At 20.7% G+C, this 17,896-nt stretch overlaps 1 protein-coding gene across 1 annotated transcript in view; it reads right to left on the bottom strand.

Annotated features, from left to right (window-relative positions):
- LOC117173937 (transmembrane protein 184C-like) overlaps positions 1–17,896 on the bottom strand; it is a 56,194-nt gene that overhangs the window by 10,135 nt on the left and 28,163 nt on the right. The window contains exons 8-10 of the mRNA XM_033362585.1: positions 14,820–14,887; positions 10,917–11,135; positions 7,340–7,620 (exon numbers count right to left, since the gene is read on the bottom strand). Of these exons, the coding sequence (XP_033218476.1) occupies positions 7,340–7,620; positions 10,917–11,135; positions 14,820–14,887 (568 nt within the window). The remainder of the gene's footprint in view (positions 1–7,339; positions 7,621–10,916; positions 11,136–14,819; positions 14,888–17,896) is intronic.

The following is a 17,896-nucleotide window of genomic DNA, read 5'->3' on the forward strand; positions in this document are numbered from 1 at the left end:
AACGAATTTTTAACCAATGATTAATTTTCAACTAAAATAATAAATTTTTAAACAAGAATATTAAATTTTTTACCAAAAAAGAGTTAAATTTTCTACCAAAAAGACGAGTTTTCAAAGAAAGTGTTGAATATTCAACTAAAAAAGACAAATTTTTTACCAAATAGTTGAATTTTTAACAAAAAGAGGTGAATTTTCAACCATAAAGATGAATTTTTATCCAAGCAGATGAATTTTAAAGGAAAAAGATTAATTTTTTACAAAAAAATACGAGTTTTCAAGAAAATACATCAATTTCGAACAAAAAAGTTGAATTTTCCAATAAAAAACATAAGTTTTTAGGAAAAAATGGAATAGGTACATTTTTAGTTAAAAAATTAAGTCTTAACAAAAGAAAAAAACGAATTTTTAACCAATGATTAATTTTCAACTAAAATAATAAATTTTTAAACAAGAATATTAAATTTTTTACCAAAAAAAAGTTGAATTTTCTACCAAAAAGACGAGTTTTCAAAGAAAGTGTTGAATATTCAACTAAAAAAGACCAAATTTTAACCAAATAGTTGAATTTTCATCTGAAAATACAACATTTTAACCAAATAGTTGAATTTTTAACAAAAAGAGGTGAATTTTCAACCATAAAGATGAATTTTTAAATGAAATAATAAATCTTAAACTGAAATAGTTGAATTTTTATCCAAGAAGATGAATTTTCAAGCAAAAAGATTAATTTTTTACAAAAAAATACGAGTTTTCAAGAAAATACATTAATTTCGAACAAAAAAGTTGAATTTTTCAACAAAAAACATAAGTTTTTTGGATAAAATGGAATAGGTACATTTTTAGTTAAAAAATTAAGTTTTAACCAAGAAAAAAACGATTTTTCAACCAGCGATGAATTTTCAAACAAGACTATTAATTTTCTAGCAAAAACACACCATTTTTCCACTAAAGACATTATATTTTCAAAGAAAAAGTTGAACTTTCAACTAAAAAAGACAAATTTTAAACCAAATGGTTGAATTTTCAACAAAAAGGGGTGAATTTTCAACCAGAAAGACGAATTTTCAAATAAAGTAATAAATCTTCAACTGGAATAGTTGAATTTTAAACAAAAAATATGAATATTCAAGCAAAAAGATTTATTTTCTACCAAAAAGTACGAGTTTGGAAGAAAAGACATTAATTTCGAACAAAAAAGTTGAATTTTCTATAGTTTAAAAATTTAAGTTTTAGCCAAGAAAAAAACGATTTTTCAAGCAGCGATAAAATTTCAAATAAAATAATAAATCTTCAACTGGAATAGTTGAATTTTAAATGAAAACTGTAAATATTCAACGAAAATGATGAATCATAAAGTGGAATATCTGAATTTCCAATCAAAAAGCTTAATTCTCTTCAAAAAAATACAAATTTTCAAGAAAATACATGAATTTCCAGAAAAAGTTGAATTTTCAACTAAAATGATGAATATTCGACTGAAATATTTCAATTTTAAACGAAAAAATATAAATTTTTAATTAAAATGACGAATCTTTAGTTGGAATATTTGAATTTTCAATAAAAAAAATATGAATCCTCGGCTGAAATAGTTCAATTATCAACAAAAACGATAATTTTTATACTAAAATGATGAATTTTCAATTGGATTGTTCAATTTTAAACGGAAAAGAGGAAATTTCAAATAAAAATGATGAATCTTCATCAGGAATAGTGGAATCTTAAAAAAAAAGCTTTATTTTCAACTAAAATGAATAATCTACACCTGAAAATGTTGAATTTTCAACTAAAATGATGAATTTAAAGTTGAAAAAGTAGAATTTTAAACAAGATGAATTTTTAATTAAAATGATGATTCTTTAGCTGGAATAATTTAGTTGTTAATTTTTAACTAAATTGATAGAATATTCAACTAGACTAGTTAAGTTTCCAGTTTAAAAAAAATAATGAAAAAAAATTAATTTCCAATAAAATAGTTACATTTTCAACTAAATACTTAATATTTTATTAAAAATTATGAAACTTCAACCAAAGAAATGAATTTTGAAAGAAAACGATTAATTTTCTCTAAAAAAAAAATACAAATTTTTAACAAAATACGTGCATCTTAACGAAATAGTTGAATTTTCAATCAAAGGAGACTAATTTTCAACCAAGTAGTTGAATTTTCAACTTGAAAAAATCGATTTTCAGCAGAAATTGCTATAGTCAAATGGAATAGTATTTTCAGTTTAAGAACAAAATTATTTTCGACCAAAAAAGAAACAAATATTCAATAAAATAGCTTTTGTTTTAACCAGAGAAGTTAATTTTTAATTAAAATGATGAATTTATAATTTAAAAAAAGTTTATTTTCAACAAATTAAATTTATTTCTGAATTAAAAGATGATTTTTTAACTAAAACGATGAATGTTTAACAGGAATACTTGAATTTGAGTTTTTTTATAAACAGAACACGTGAGTTTTCAACGAAATAAATTAATTTAAAAAAAATTATTTTTTCTACAAAAAAAAATAAGAATTTTCCATAAATTACATGAATTCTCAAAAAAATAGTTTAATTTTTAAATAAAAAATATCAAGGTTTAAACAAATAGTTGAATTTTTATTCAAAAAGATAAAATTTCCGCCAAACCTACATTTGAATTTTCCGCTTAAAATCTAATTCTTAACAACAAAAAATCGAATTTTCTGAAAATATTACTACTTTGCAATTAAAAAAAAATTTCAACGAAAAATAAATCCAAAGAAATCCAAAGAAAATACAGGTTTTTAATCAAATATCTCATTTTCAACCAAAAATGAAATTTTAATTACAATGATGAACCATCAACCAAACAAATTAATTTTTAACAAAAGACTTTAACTTTCAACCAATTAATTTAATTTCCAGCCTAAAAGACGAATTTGCAACTAATATGATAAATATTTAACTGGAATAATTTAATTTTTAAGTGAAAAGAAAAATTTTTGAAACAAGGAGATTAACTTTCAAGGAAAAATATCATTTTCTACCAAAAACAGTCAGTTTTTTAAACAAATTACGTGAATTTTTAACAAAAAAATACCTAAAATACAAAAAAGATTAATTTTCCACAAATTATATGAATTTTCAAAAAAAAGTTTAATTCTTTGATAAAAAATATCAATTTTTAAATAAATAGTTTAATTTGCATCAAAAAAAAATATAAAATCTCAACTAAAAATAAAATGGTTGAATTTTTTATTAAAAATTTAATTCTTAACCAAAAAAAAAAAACATTTCCCGACAAACAGTTTAATCTTCGGTTAAAAAATTCCTTTTCATTTAAAGAAAAAAGAAGTTTTTAATCAAATAGTTCAATTTTCAACCAATAAGATTAATTTTCTACAAGAAGTAGAATTGTCCACAAATTATATGAACTTTTAACTAAATAGTTGAGTTTTCATAAAAAATATAAAATTTCAAATAAAAATAGAACAGTTCAATTTTTTATTACAAATTTAATTCTTAACCGCAAAAAAAAAGATCTTCAGAAAATTAATTTTTAACAAAAGAGTTTATTTTTCAAACGAGAAAATTTATTTCTAACCTGAAAGATGAATTTTTAAATAAAATGATGAATCTTGAACTGGAATTTGAATATCCTCTCTTTACCAAAAGATGAATTTTCAACCACTAAGATTAATTTTCTAAAAAAAAATATGAATTTTCAGTTTTTTTTTAATAATAAAATTTCAACCAAAAATAGAATAGTTCAAATTTATATTAATAATTTAGTTCTTAACCAAAAAAAAGATCTCCAGAAAAAAGGATGCATTTTCTGTAAAAAAATCCTTTTCATTCAAAGAAAATAGAAGTTTTAAATTAAATAGTTCAATTTTCAACCCAAGAAATTAATTTTTTAAATAAAGTTATGAATCTTCCATAAACAAAAAAATTAATTTTTAAAAAAAGAGTTTATTTTTTAACCAAGCCATTTTATTCCTAAGCTGAAAGATAAATTTTCAACTAAAATGATTAATTTTAACTTGAAAACTCGATTTTTAAAACAAAAAAAAAGTAAATTTTCAACGAAATGAATTAATTTTAAATTTAAAATAACAACTTTACATCTAAATTATTACACTTTGAACTAGAAAAGGTCAAATTTCCACACAAAATGGAATGGGTAAATTTTCAATTGAAAAAATTATCTTTCAAGAAAAATGATCAATTTTTAACTAAAATTATACGAATTTTCCAATCACAAAATTAATTTTTAACAAAAAAGTTTAGCTTTTAAACGAAATTAGTTGAATTTTTACGAAAAAAAAACTAAATTCCCAACGAAAGATGTAAACAAAATTTAAATTGGAATACTTGAATTTTATACCTAACAAAAAGATGAATTTTCAACCACTAAGATTAATTTTTGACAAAAAAGATTAATTTTCCACAAATTATATGAATTTTCAAAAAAAAGTTGAATTCTTAAATAAAAAATATCAAGTTTCAATTAATTAGTGGATTTTTCATCTAAAAAATAAATAAAATTTCAACCAAAAATAGAGTAGTTGAATTTTTGTTAAAAACTTAATTCTTAAGAAACAAAAAAAGATCTCCAGAAAAAAGTTCAGTTCAGTTTTCAAGCAAAGAAATGAATTTTCAATTAAAATTATGAATCTTCCATTAAAAAAATAATTTTCAACTCTCAACCATAATGATAAATTTTTATCTAAAATGATGAATCTTCAGCTGGAATGGTTGAATTTTATAAGTAAAAAAAAAATGAATTTTCTAGGACTAAGATTAATTTTTTAGAAAATATATGAATTTTCATTTTAAAAAATAAAATTTTAACCAAAAATAGAATAGTTCAATTTTCTGTTAAAAAATGAATTATTAACAAAAAAAAAAGATTTCCAGAAAAGCAGTTAAATTTTCGGTAAAAAAAATTATTTTCATTCAAAGAAAATAGAATTTTTCAATTAAATAGTTCAATTGTTAACCAAAGAAATGAATTTTTTGTACAAAATTTTGAATCTTCCGTTAAAAATATTATTTTCAACAAAAGAGTTTATTTTTCAACCAAGCAAATTTATTTCTAACCTGAAAGATGAATAGATGAATTTTTCACTAAAATGATGAATATGTAACTTGAATACTTGAATTTCAAAACAATAAGATTACATTTTAATGAAAAAAAAAAAATCATTTTCTACCACAAAAGTCGATTTTTAAACAAAAATCGTAAATTTTCTACGAGATGAATGAATTTTAAATTTAAAAAGACAAATTTACATCTAAATTGTTAGACTTTGAAATAGAAAAGGTCAATTTTCCACCCAAAATGGAATGGGTAAATTTTCAAATAAGAAAATTAAATTTCGACCAAAATGATAAATTTTTAACAAAAATTATACAAATTTTTCAGTCACAAATTTAATTTTTAATTAATAAATCGTTTTTTTTCTCAAAAATAATTTTAAAAATTAAAGTTTAGTTTTTAAACGAAATTAGTTGAATTTTTAAGAAAAAAAGGTCAAATCCAAACGAAAAATGTAAACAAAATTTAAATTGGAATACTTGAATTTTATACCTAACAAAAAGATGAATTTTCAACCACTAAAATTAATTTTCAACAAAAAAGATGAATCTTCCACAAATTATATAAATTTTCAAAAAAAGTTTAATTCTTAAATAAAAAATATCAAGTTTCAATTAATTAGTGGAATTTTTATCTAAAAAATAAATCAAATTTCAACCAAAAATAGATGGGTTCAATTTGTGTTAAAAATTTAATTCTTAACAAACAAAAAAAGATCTCCAGAAAAAAGTTAAATTTTCGGTCAAAAAAATCCTTTTCAATCAAATAAAATAGAAGTTTTCAATTAAATAGTTCAATTTTCAACCAATGAAATGAATTTTCAATTAAAATTATGAATCTTCCATTAAAAAATTAGTTTAAAACTCTCAATCAAAACCAAAATGATAAATTTTTAACAAAAATTATACAAATTTTTCAGTCACAAATTTAAATTTTAATTAATAAATTGTTTTTTTTTCTCAAAAATAATAAAAAAAATTAAAGTTTAGTTTTTAAACGAAATTAGTTGAATTTTTAAGAAAAAAAGGTCAAATCCCAACGAAAACTGTAAACAAAATTTAAATTGGAATACTTGAATTTTATACCTAACAAAAAGATGAATTTTCAACCACTAAAATTAATTTTCAACAAAAAAGATGAATCTTCCACAAATTATATAAATTTTCAAAAAAAGTTTAATTCTTAAATAAAAAATATCAAGTTTCAATTAATTAGTGGAATTTTTATCTAAAAAATAAATCAAATTTCAACCAAAAATAGATGGGTTCAATTTGTGTTAAAAATTTAATTCTTAACAAACAAAAAAAGATCTCCAGAAAAAAGTTAAATTTTCGGTCAAAAAAATCCTTTTTATTCAAATAAAATAGAAGTTTTCAATTAAATAGTTCAATTTTCAACCAATGAAATGAATTTTCAATTAAAATTATGAATCTTCCATTAAAAAATTAGTTTACAACTCTCAATCAAAACCAAAATGATAAACTTTTAACATCACAAAATTAATTTTTAATTAATAAATCGTTTTTATTCTCAAAAATAATAAAAAAAATTAAAGTTTAGTTTTTAAACGAAATTAGTTGAATTTTTAAGAAAAAAAGGTCAAATCCCAACGAAAAATGTAAACAAAATTTAAATTGGAATACTTGAATTTTATACCTAACAAAAAGATGAATTTTCAACCACTAAAATTATTTTTCAACAAAAAAGATGAATTTTCCATAATTGATATGAATTTTCAAAAAAAAATTTAATTCCTAAATAAAAAATATAAATTTTCAATTAAATAGTTGAATTTTCATCTAAAAAATCAATCAAATTTCAACCAAAAATAGAATAGTTAAATTTTCAGTTAAAAATTTAATTCTTAACCCAAAAAAATGGATTTTCCGAAAAAATAGTTCAATTTTCTACTAGAATAGTAAAATTTTTAGTTGAAAAATCGATTTTCAACAAAGTAATCACATTTCTTAAAAGAAATGAACTTTCAATCAAAATAATGAATTTTCCAGCTAACAAATTAATTTATAAGAAAACAATTAGATAAATTATTTAAGAAAAAAAGGTCAATCCCCAAAGAAAAATGTACAAAAAATTTATATTTTCTAAATTTTCAAAGTGAAATTATATTTCTTTACCGAAAAACTCCTTTTTCTAAAATAAAAACGATAATTATTTTTACTTATGTGTTCTGCAACTCTACATAAAGTATAAATCAGTTTTCCAAATTGAACAGAATTATTAAAATAATGAAAACTTGAAATTTTCTACGAACGGAATTTTGTTTTTTACCTTGACCAGTGTAATCAGCATGCATATTAGTGTATGTTGCGCCAAAATGTCTCCACTGAAATCCATAAACAGGTCCTAAATCTCCCTCTTCTCGGTCTGTAAATCCACAGGAATCGAGAAATTCTCTAGAACTGTTTGGGTCCCAAATTTTAACTCCTTTCTCTGATAATTCTTTTGCATTTGTAGATCCTCGAACAAACCAAAGAAGTTCTTCCACAACTCCTCGCCAAAAAACTCGCTTTGTTGTTAAAAGTGGAAAAATTCCTTCAAAAATCGAACAGAACAGATTTCACTAATTTTACTAATTGCAGACTTCATCGAAAAGCTAAAATTTTTTTACAAAAACAGTTGAATATTCTAATAGTGGAATTTTCTAACGAAAATTTTTTTTCCAAACAAAATGACTAACAAAATTGTTGAACTAAAAAAAATGAACTTTGAGGCAAAAATATAATAAATAGTAAACTTTTCTACCAAAAAGATTTAAGTTTGAACAAAAAATTTGCATTTTTTATTTTTAAAAAATGACTTCTATTAAAAGAGAAATTTTCAATAAAAAAATGTTAATAAAATTTTGTAAAATAAAAAAATCTTAGAATTTCTCCTGGTATATTTTCGACTTGCCTGAAACCTTGAAATATCTTTCTGAATTTTTTCGAGATATACAGGAAAATTATATTTATATTATTATTATATTTAAATGCTCTCAAAACAGGGCAAATGGGCTCATTTTTTCTACAAAATATTTGAATAAATTCTTTTACATTCAATATGTTTTAGAAAAAAAAAATGACTTTTAAACCAGAAAAGATGAAATCTTCGAAGAAAAATGTTAATTTTCAAACCAGAACGACAATTTTTCAAGAAGAGTTGAATTTTTAACATGCAAATATGAATTTCCAAAAAAAAGTTAATTTTTATCTTATAGTTGAATTTTCAACCCGAAAAGACGAATTTTCTCCAAGAAAGTTACATTTTTAATCCAAAAGTATGAAATTTTACCAAAAAGCTTAAATGAGTAGAAAATTCGTCTCTTTGATTGAAAACTGAAGTTTTTTAATCGAAATTTCGTATTTTCGGGTTGAAAATTCATCAGTTAAATATAAAAATTAGCTACTCTGTAGAAAATTAGTAGAAAATTGAACTTTTTTGCTAAATTTTCATGTTTTGAGGCTGAAAATTCAACTGTTTGTATTGAAAATTCGTCCTTTTTTTACCTTGGAAATTCAAATTTTATTGCTAGAAAATCAAGTTTTTTTTAAATACAACCGTTTGGATTGAATTTCAAAATTAATCTGTTTTAGTTTAAACTTCGTAAATTTAGGTAGAAAATTCAAATACTTTGTACGAAATTAATTTTTTTATGTTAAAAATAATTTTTTATTTTTTGGAAAATGTTTGTTTTTTATTTGAAAAATTCAAATATCTGGTTGAAAAAATTCGTTTCTTGACATTAAAAATACATTTTTTGGTTGAAAATGGATCCTTTTAAATAAAAAATTCAACTATTTTGTTTAAAATTAATTTTTAATAGTAGAAAATCAAGTTTTTTGTTTAAAAAAACAACCGTTTGGTTAAAATTTGAAAATTAATCTGTTTTGGTTAAAAATTCGTGAATTTAGTAGAAAATTGAACTTTTCTTTTAGATTTTCATATTTTCAGCCTGAAAATTCAACTATTTTGTATTGAAAATTCGTCCTTTTTTTATCTTGTAAATTCAAAATTTTTGTAGAAAATTCAACTACTTTGAAGAAAATTCATTTTTTATATATTAAAAACAATTTTTTAATTTTTTTGAAAATGCTTCTTTTTAGTTTGATGAATTTTCAACCCAAAAAGATTTTTTAGTCTAGAAAAAAAAGAAAAATGTTGAATTTTCGATTTTTTAACGCAAAAGTAAATTTTCAATCGAGAATAAAAATTTTTTGACAAAAACAGTTGAATCTTCTAACAAATAGTGGAATTTAAAAAAAAAATTTCTACCAAAAATATTTAAGTTTTAACAGCAAATTTGCATTTTTAATTTTAAAAAATTAAACTTCTCTCAAAAGAGAAATTTTCAACAACAAAAAAATGTTAATGAAATTTTGTAAAATCCTGTAAAATAACAATTAAAATTCTTAGAATTTTTCGAGGTACATTTTCGACTTGTATGAAAGCTTCTAAAAAAGTTTAAGGTATAAACTTTAAAATTACTATTATAAAATTAATATTTAAAATATAAATTAAAATTTTAATTGTTTCAAAATATTTCATAATTTTTTATTATTATTAGAATAATTTGAAATTAAATTTTTTTAAATATTATTCAAATATAAATATATATTTCAAACTATAATTATTCGTCTAAACTTTTTTTCTTTCTTTTTTGAAAAACCTTTTCTTATTTGACAATTCAAACTTTTTTATAGAATTTTCGTATTTTCCGGTTAAAATTTCAACTGTTTTGTATTGAAAATTCATTTTTTTTGTCTTGGAAATTTACCAATTAAATAGAAAAATCAGCCACTCTGTAAAAAATTAATTTTTTTATATATTAAAAATAAAATTTCGTTGAAAATGAATCTTTTTGATTAAAAAATTCAACTATTTGGTTAAAAATTCATCTTTTCTGGTAAAAAAAATCAAGTTTTTTGTTGAAAAAAACAACCGTTTGCTTAAAATTTGAAAATTAATCTGTTTTGGTTAAAAATTAATTTTGTTGTTAAAAATTGAGCTTTTTAGTTAAAAAATTCGACTCTTTGTTTGAAAATGCATCTTCTTTGGTAAAAAAAAATCAATTTTTTTGTTTAAAAATGCTAAAGTTCATTTTAAAATTTCGTGTTTTCGGGTTGGAAATTTAACTATTTTGTATAAAAAAATTTATCCTTTGCCTTGGAAATTTAACAATCAGAAAATGTAATTATTTTGTAGAAAATCCGTTTTTTTTATATTAAAAATTATTTTCTTTTTCTTCGGAAATTGATCTTTTTAGTTAAAAACCTCAACTCTTCGATTGAGAATATTTATATTGTTGATATCAAATGTAAATAATTGATTTAAATTTTAACTTTTTTGTAAAAAATTTGATTTTCTGAATTGAAAATTATTGTTTTTCAATGAAAATTTAAATAGTTCATTTTTTGGTTAAAAAGTGATCTTTTTTCGAATAAAAATTAATCTTTTTCGTTAAAAATTGAATTTGTCGTTGAAATTTCCTATTTTCGGGTTGAAAATTTAACTCTTGTTCAGAAAATTCGTCCTTCGGTCTTGCAAATTCAAAAATTAGTTATAAAAAGTACTTAAATTGTAAAAAATTCGTTTATTTTAAAAATTAACTTTCTTGTTGAAAATTTATCTATTTGGTTACAAAATTAACTCAGGCCACAAATTCGTCCTTTTTTATAGAAAATTCAACTATTTGGTTAGAAACATATGAATTTTGTTAAAAATTCTAATTTTTTTGGTAAAAAAAAAAATTGGTAAAAAAAATCTTGATTGAAAATGCAAACCATTTGATTAAAAATGTATATATCAATTAAATTTCCTCAAAAATGATAGGAAAATTATGAAAATATTACCGTTTCGAAGATTAAAGCGCATTTGTGGTCCAGCAATCGTAAAAGTTCCAGTTCCAGTGCGATCAGATTTCTTAATACCAGTTTTTATAATTTTATCTATCAATCGCAAATATTGATACTCTTCATGATCTTCTCCATTATTCTTTGATTTTCCATTTTGGTCTAGCGATTCAGTTCCGCTTTTTACTTCCATAATTTTTAAAAATTTTAGATTTTGTTCTTAAATTACTTACAACTGACAATTTTAACTTTATAAAAATACTTTTGTGGCACAATCTTAAGCAATCTAAAACTTCAAGTTCATAATGACGTCATTCACTAAAAAGCGCGGGAACCGGAAAAGATCGGAAATATGTCACTGGAAAGTTTCCAGTTGAACTTACTAAATGGTAATTTATCACTGGCAATTAATAATTTGAATCTTAGCAGACAAAACAAGATTTTAATTTAAAACTAATGACAAAGTTGAAAAAATACTTCAATTAAAAACTGAGAAACATTTAAAGAAATAAAAAAAATTTAACTGAAAAACATTAAAAATAAATAATTAAATTAATTTTTTTTATTTCGGTTTTATGCATTCTTTAAAGTAAAATTATGCAAATAGATAAAATAGATTTGACAATAAAAACAATCTTTTTTTCAACTAAAAATTTTTAACAATCTTTCACTGTAAAAACTGAAAAGCTTAAAAAGCTGAAAATTCGAAGAAAAAAGTCTTTTTCACAATTAAATACTTTAAACAAACTCTGATTTTAAACAAATTACTAAATTTTCATTTATCAACATTGAAAATTAATAATTTGAAAAACCTCCTATTTAATCTGAAAAATATAAAAATAAAAACAATGTTAAGCTGAAAAACATTTAAAATAAGTAGTTAAAATAATAATTGAAATCAATTAAAAATTTGGAAAAAAATCTTGATTCTATGCATTCTTTAAAGGAAAATTATACAAGCAAATAAAATATATTCGAAAATAAATCAATCTTTTTTTTAAATTAAAAAAAAATAAGAAAGTAGTAAAAAAAACCTTGGTTTTATGCATTCTTTAAAATAAAATTATACGCAAGTAAATAAAATATATCTTGCAATAAAACAATCTTATATTATAAAAACTAAAAGGTTAAAAAAATGTGAAAATTTTAAAAAGAATGTTTTTTCGAATTAAATAAACGATCATATAAATAAAAACATATTTTCGAAAATGCTCTTTTAGAAAATTACTAAATGGTAATTTATTATCACTGAAAATGAATAATTAAAAAAAATCCTGTTTACGTGATCTTAGCAACAAAAAATTAAACAAAATTTTAATTGGAAACTAATGACTGAAAAAAAATGCAATTAAAAACTGAAAAACATTTAAATAAATGAATAAAAGTTTCAACTGAAAAACATTGAAAATTATTTATAAATTAAAAATGAGAAAAAATCCCGGCTTTATGCATTCTATAAAGTAGAATTATGCAAATAAGTAAAATAAAAAATTACAAAATTTGAAAAAAATCTGGTCTTTGTGTTCTTTACATGAATATAATTGAAAAAATATTTTCAAAAAGGCTCTTACATTTAAAAAAATTACTAACTGGTAATTTATTATCAATGAATACTAATTATTTGAAAAAAATCATGTTTTTCGATGATCTTAGCAAAAAAAAAATTAATAAAATAACATTTTAATTTAAAATCAATCACAAAGTTGAAAAAAATAACACTTTTAATTAAAAAGTTAAAAACATTAATAAATAAAAAGTTTAAAACTTTAAAAAATCGAAAAAGGATCATTTTTTCGCATTAAAATAAGCATTTAAAATATTCATAATCCAAAATAAACAAAATAAAAAAATTACAAAATTTGAAAAACTTCCGGTCTTCATGTTCTTCACAATTATAGAAATAAAAACATATTTGCAAAAAGACTCTTACTTTAAAAAATACTAATCTGTTGATAATTATCACTGAAAATCAAGAATTAAAAAAAAACCTTATGTTTTTACATGATTTTGGCAACAAAATTAATAAAATAACATTTTAATTTAAAACTAATGAGAAAGTTGAAAAAAAAGCAATTTTAAATAAAAACGAAAAAACATTTAAAAAAATAAAAAAAAGTGTAAAACTGCAAAACATAAAAAATAACTAAAAAATAGAAAATGTGAAACCCCCCGTTTTTCTTTGCAATTAAATAATAAAAAAATACAAATTAAAAATTTTAATAAGTAAGCAAAACATATTTTATAAATTCTCTTAAATAAAAAAATACTTAATCGTAATTCATCACTGACACATTAATTATACAAATAAATAATAAAAAAATTGGAATATATTAATTAAAAATAATTGAAAAAAAAAACAAATGAATTAAAAATTACCAAATTTTGAACAAAATCCGGTCTTTGTGATCTTTGCAATTATATAAATATAAACATCTTTAGATTCTCTAATTTAAAAAATTACTAAATAATTTATTTACACAGAGAAAATTTGGAAAAAAAATTAAACGTGCAGACAAATAAAAAAAAAAGATTCTTGATTAAACAATAGAATAAGTGAACAAATTTTTTTTCCAAAAAAATACAGATTAAAAAAAACTCCCGATTTTCGTGTTCTACAGAATTATACAAATAAAAAAATAATATCAAAAAAGGTTTTAACTTAAAAAATCGCCAAATAATTAATTTAAAGCAAGAAAAGTACTAAAAAATGAAAAAATTAGGATATATCCGCTTTTATATTCTTTGGAACTAAAGTAATAATAAAAAAAAGTTTCATCTTAAAAAAATCAATCATTTAAAAATGTTAAAAAAATTAAATATCAATAAAAACATATTGTTTAATTTTGTAAGTATGAGACTTTTTAAAAACTTAATTTTTTATTCATATGATCGCAAAGCAAACGATCGGGAATTTTTTTTTATTTGTAAGCTTTAACTGCTTAGTTATTTTTTGTTCACTTTTTTAGTTTTCAATTATAAAAATGGTTTATTTGTTATTTTTCGGATAATTTATAAATGTTTAACTTTTTATTTATCTTAGACGTTTTTGAGTTTCAAATTATAATAGTTTTTTCTCGGTTTTCAAAGAAAACGATTTTTTTAAATATATATTTTTCATTGAGACAAGTGAAAAAATTCGAAAAATAAAATTCACAACACTGCAAAATTCCGGAAATTAAACATTAAAAAATGCGTTTTTGATTAATATTATTTATTTATCGAAACAAAAATAATTAAATATTATGGTTAAACAAAAACATTTTTTTTATTCTTCAACGTATTTTTTTAAATTACTGTTTAAATTTTTTTTAAAAATCCTCAATGCAATTTTTTTTAAATGCGTAGCAGTTTAAAAAAAAAAAAATTATTGCTCTTGTAATAAAAATCTTTTTCTGGTAATTTTCTTTTCTTTCTATTTCGAATATTTTCTTTTTCGGAAATTTTAAGGGAATATTTTTCAGTTTCGTCCCATTTCATTTGCAAAAAACCTAAACTCTAAAAAAAAATTGCAAATTTTACAAATAATATGATTCATTTATTATCCTCGATCTTAACATTAGCATGTACAATATTTGGTTTATTATCCTTGGTAAATACACAAAAATCTTGCGCATTCTGAAAATCATTTGCGCTTCGGCAAAAAAAAAATGTCCGAAGAGAGGTAAATTTGTATCACACATTTTAACGACAATCGCTGATTACTACCTTATAGTAATTTACAATATCATTATACAAATACCTTATACACATACACTTATTTCGCACCAAATTACAAAAGTAATGGGTAATTTCAATCATTTTCCATCGTTCAATCGATTTTTATTTCAATGATTTTTGATCGATCAATCAATTTCAAGTTCAGCGTATTTTAATAATTTTCAATTAATTCAATCGATTTCAAACTCAGCGTGTCCAAGCTACTAATTGCATCGAACCTCGGGGACAAAATAGTCAATATCACTTTAAAAGTACTTATAAAAAGAAGGAATTAAATTAAATTAGAGAAATTACCAAATTTAAATTAAATCCCTTTTAGAGCGGGTCGAAAACCCCCTTTTTCAAGTAGAGGATTCTAATTGTGGATTAAAATTTTATTTCCGGAAAAGTAGTAAGCTTTAAAATTTTTTTAATTTTTTTAATTTTTAGATTGACTATTTACCAACAAATTATAATTAATTTTTTGTGGATGCCAATTTTGATACTTCATAATAATATACAATTAGAAATTGAAAAACAAAATTTGGTTCAAGTTTGAACTTTCTTAAAATGTTAAAGATATATTTTTTTTACCGTAAAAGATAAAATTTTAATCTAAATAAACAAATTTTCTAGCTAACAAGAGACATCAACAAAACAGATTTTCAATCAAAAACACAAATTAAAATAAATGTTGAACAAAATATTTAAATTATAAAAATATTAAAAAATGAACTTTTAACCAAATAGTTGCATTTTCAGCAACAAAAATTTATTTTTAACCAAATATTTAAATTTTTTAAGCAAAGAAAATAAACAAAATTTTCTTAGAAGGTAGTTGAATTTTTAGAAGAAAAAAAATGATTTCTCAACAAAAAATAAAATAGTTGATATTTTAACAATAACAAAAATGTTTCCATTTTTCTTCTTTTTTTTTCTTCGATTTTTCCTTGAATTAAATTATATATGATAAGAGATGAATTTTAAAAACAAAAAGAGGATTTTTCAAACAAACAGTTACATTTTCAACTAAAAATGGAAAACTTAAACTTTTAATTAAAAAAATTAAATTTTACTAAAGAAAACACGAATTTTCAAAAAATTAGTGCAATTTTGAACCAAAGTGATGAATTTTTAACTAAAATTATGAATTTTTTAACCAAAAAGACGAATTTTCATCAAATACAGATTTTTCAGTCAAAAAAGTGAAGAATGTTCCTCCAAATTGCTGAACTTTCAAGCCAAAAGAAGAATTTTTCGTAAAAGAGTTTAATTTTCACAAAAAAGGTAATTTTTAAACAATTGTATTATTTTAAAGTGGAAATTTTTAAAAAATAGTTAAATTTTTAGTTAAAATTTAATTTCCACCCCAAAAAAGGGAATTTTAACCTTAGAGATAAATTATGAACTGAAATTATGAATTTTCAATAAAGAAATTTTTTTTAACAAAGTGCATTAATTTTTAACTAAGAAAGCGGAATTTTCAACAAATAATAATTGCCAACAGAATGGTGGAATCCTAAACCGAAGAAGATTAATTTGTAAGCAACCATTGGCATTTTTATCAAAAAATATTAAATTTCTAGTAAAATAGATTCATTTTTAAATTAAAAAGACGATTTTTCAGCGAAACAGTTGAATTTTTAATCCAAGAAAGCTGAATTTTTAACGAATAAAATATTGAAACAAATAGTCGGATTTTTATATAAAAAAATTTTAATTCTACTATAATAGACTAATTTTTAAACCAAAAAGACGAATTTTCGAAAAAAAGTTGCATTTTTATCCAAAAAATATGAAATTTCTATTAAAATAGATTAATTTTTAAATTATAAAGAAAAATTAAAACAATTTGTTGAATTTTCAAAAAAGTATAGAAAGTTTCAACAAAATGTTCATTTTCTACCAAAATTGCTGAATTTTCAATATGAAATATAGATTTTCAACAGAAAGTTTATTTTCGACCAAAATAGTTAAATTTTCAACTAAAAAAGACAATTTTTTAGCAAAACAGTTGAATTTTTAATTCAAGAAAGCTGAATTTACAATTAATAAAATATCTAACCAATCCGGCAGATTTTTATCTAAAAGAAATAAAAATTCTACTATAATAGACGAATTTTTAAACCAAAAAGACGAATTTAAAAAAAAACAGCTGCACTTTTATCCAAAAAATACGAAATTTCTATTAAAACAGATTAATTTTTAAATCCTAAAGAACAATTAAAACAATTAGTTGAATTTTCAATCAAATATACAAATTTTTAACAAAATGTTCATTTTCTATCAAAATTGTTGAATTTTCAAACTAGAAATTAAAAATTTTGAACTAAATTGTTGAATTTTCAACTAAAACATATTGGTTTTTTAATTAAAAGGATAAATTGAAGAAAAAAAATTGTTGAATTTTCAATATAAAATATAAATTTTCAACAAAAAGTTCATTTTCTACCAAATAGTTGAATTTTGAACTCAAAAAGACGATTTTTGAAGAAAACAGTTGAATTTTTAAACAAAAAAAAAACCTACATTTGCAACGTATAAAATTTTTAACAAAATATTTGCATTTTGATCCAAAAGAGATAAAAATTCTACTGAAACATATAAATTTTTAAACCTAAAAGAAAAAGTTTCAGCATGAAATATACATTTTCTACAAAAAGTTTATTTTTGACAAAAATAGTTGAATTTTCAACCTGAAAGGATAGATTTTTAACTAAATTGTTTATTTTTCAACATAAAATATAAATTATCAACAAAAAATTAATGTTCTAGAAAAATAGTTGACTTTTTAAGCAAATTGTTAAAATTTTAACAAAATAATAAAATTTTTAACTGACAATATAATATTCAGGAGAAAGCAACTACAAAAAAAAAATAGAAGAGAGATAAATTACTTACAAGAAAATTATATCAGAGTGGCCGCAAAACTTAATTTTCAAATTTTCCTTATGTTTTCCTGGCCAATGTTTCATTTCCCCTAAATCTTGAAACATTTTTGACATCAAATCTTTTACTAACAGAAAAATACAATAAAAAAATTATCATCTTTAATTTTTTTTAAACTGACTTTTATAAAAATTCCAAAAATGTACCTAAAAAAAAGACATTAAATTTTTTGGGCCCCAGAAAAATGTGTCTAAATGTTGCAAAAATTTGAATTTTCAAACCCATAAACAGAACAGAATATATTCGATCGATCTAGAATTGTTAGGACTTACTGCTGCATGGAAAATAAAATTTAAATTAAATTAATTTATTTAAATTATTATAATTTAATTTAA

Source organism: Belonocnema kinseyi, chromosome 5, assembly GCF_010883055.1.
Source record: "Belonocnema kinseyi isolate 2016_QV_RU_SX_M_011 chromosome 5, B_treatae_v1, whole genome shotgun sequence".
In the NCBI taxonomy this organism is placed as follows: Eukaryota; Metazoa; Arthropoda; class Insecta; order Hymenoptera; family Cynipidae; genus Belonocnema; species Belonocnema kinseyi.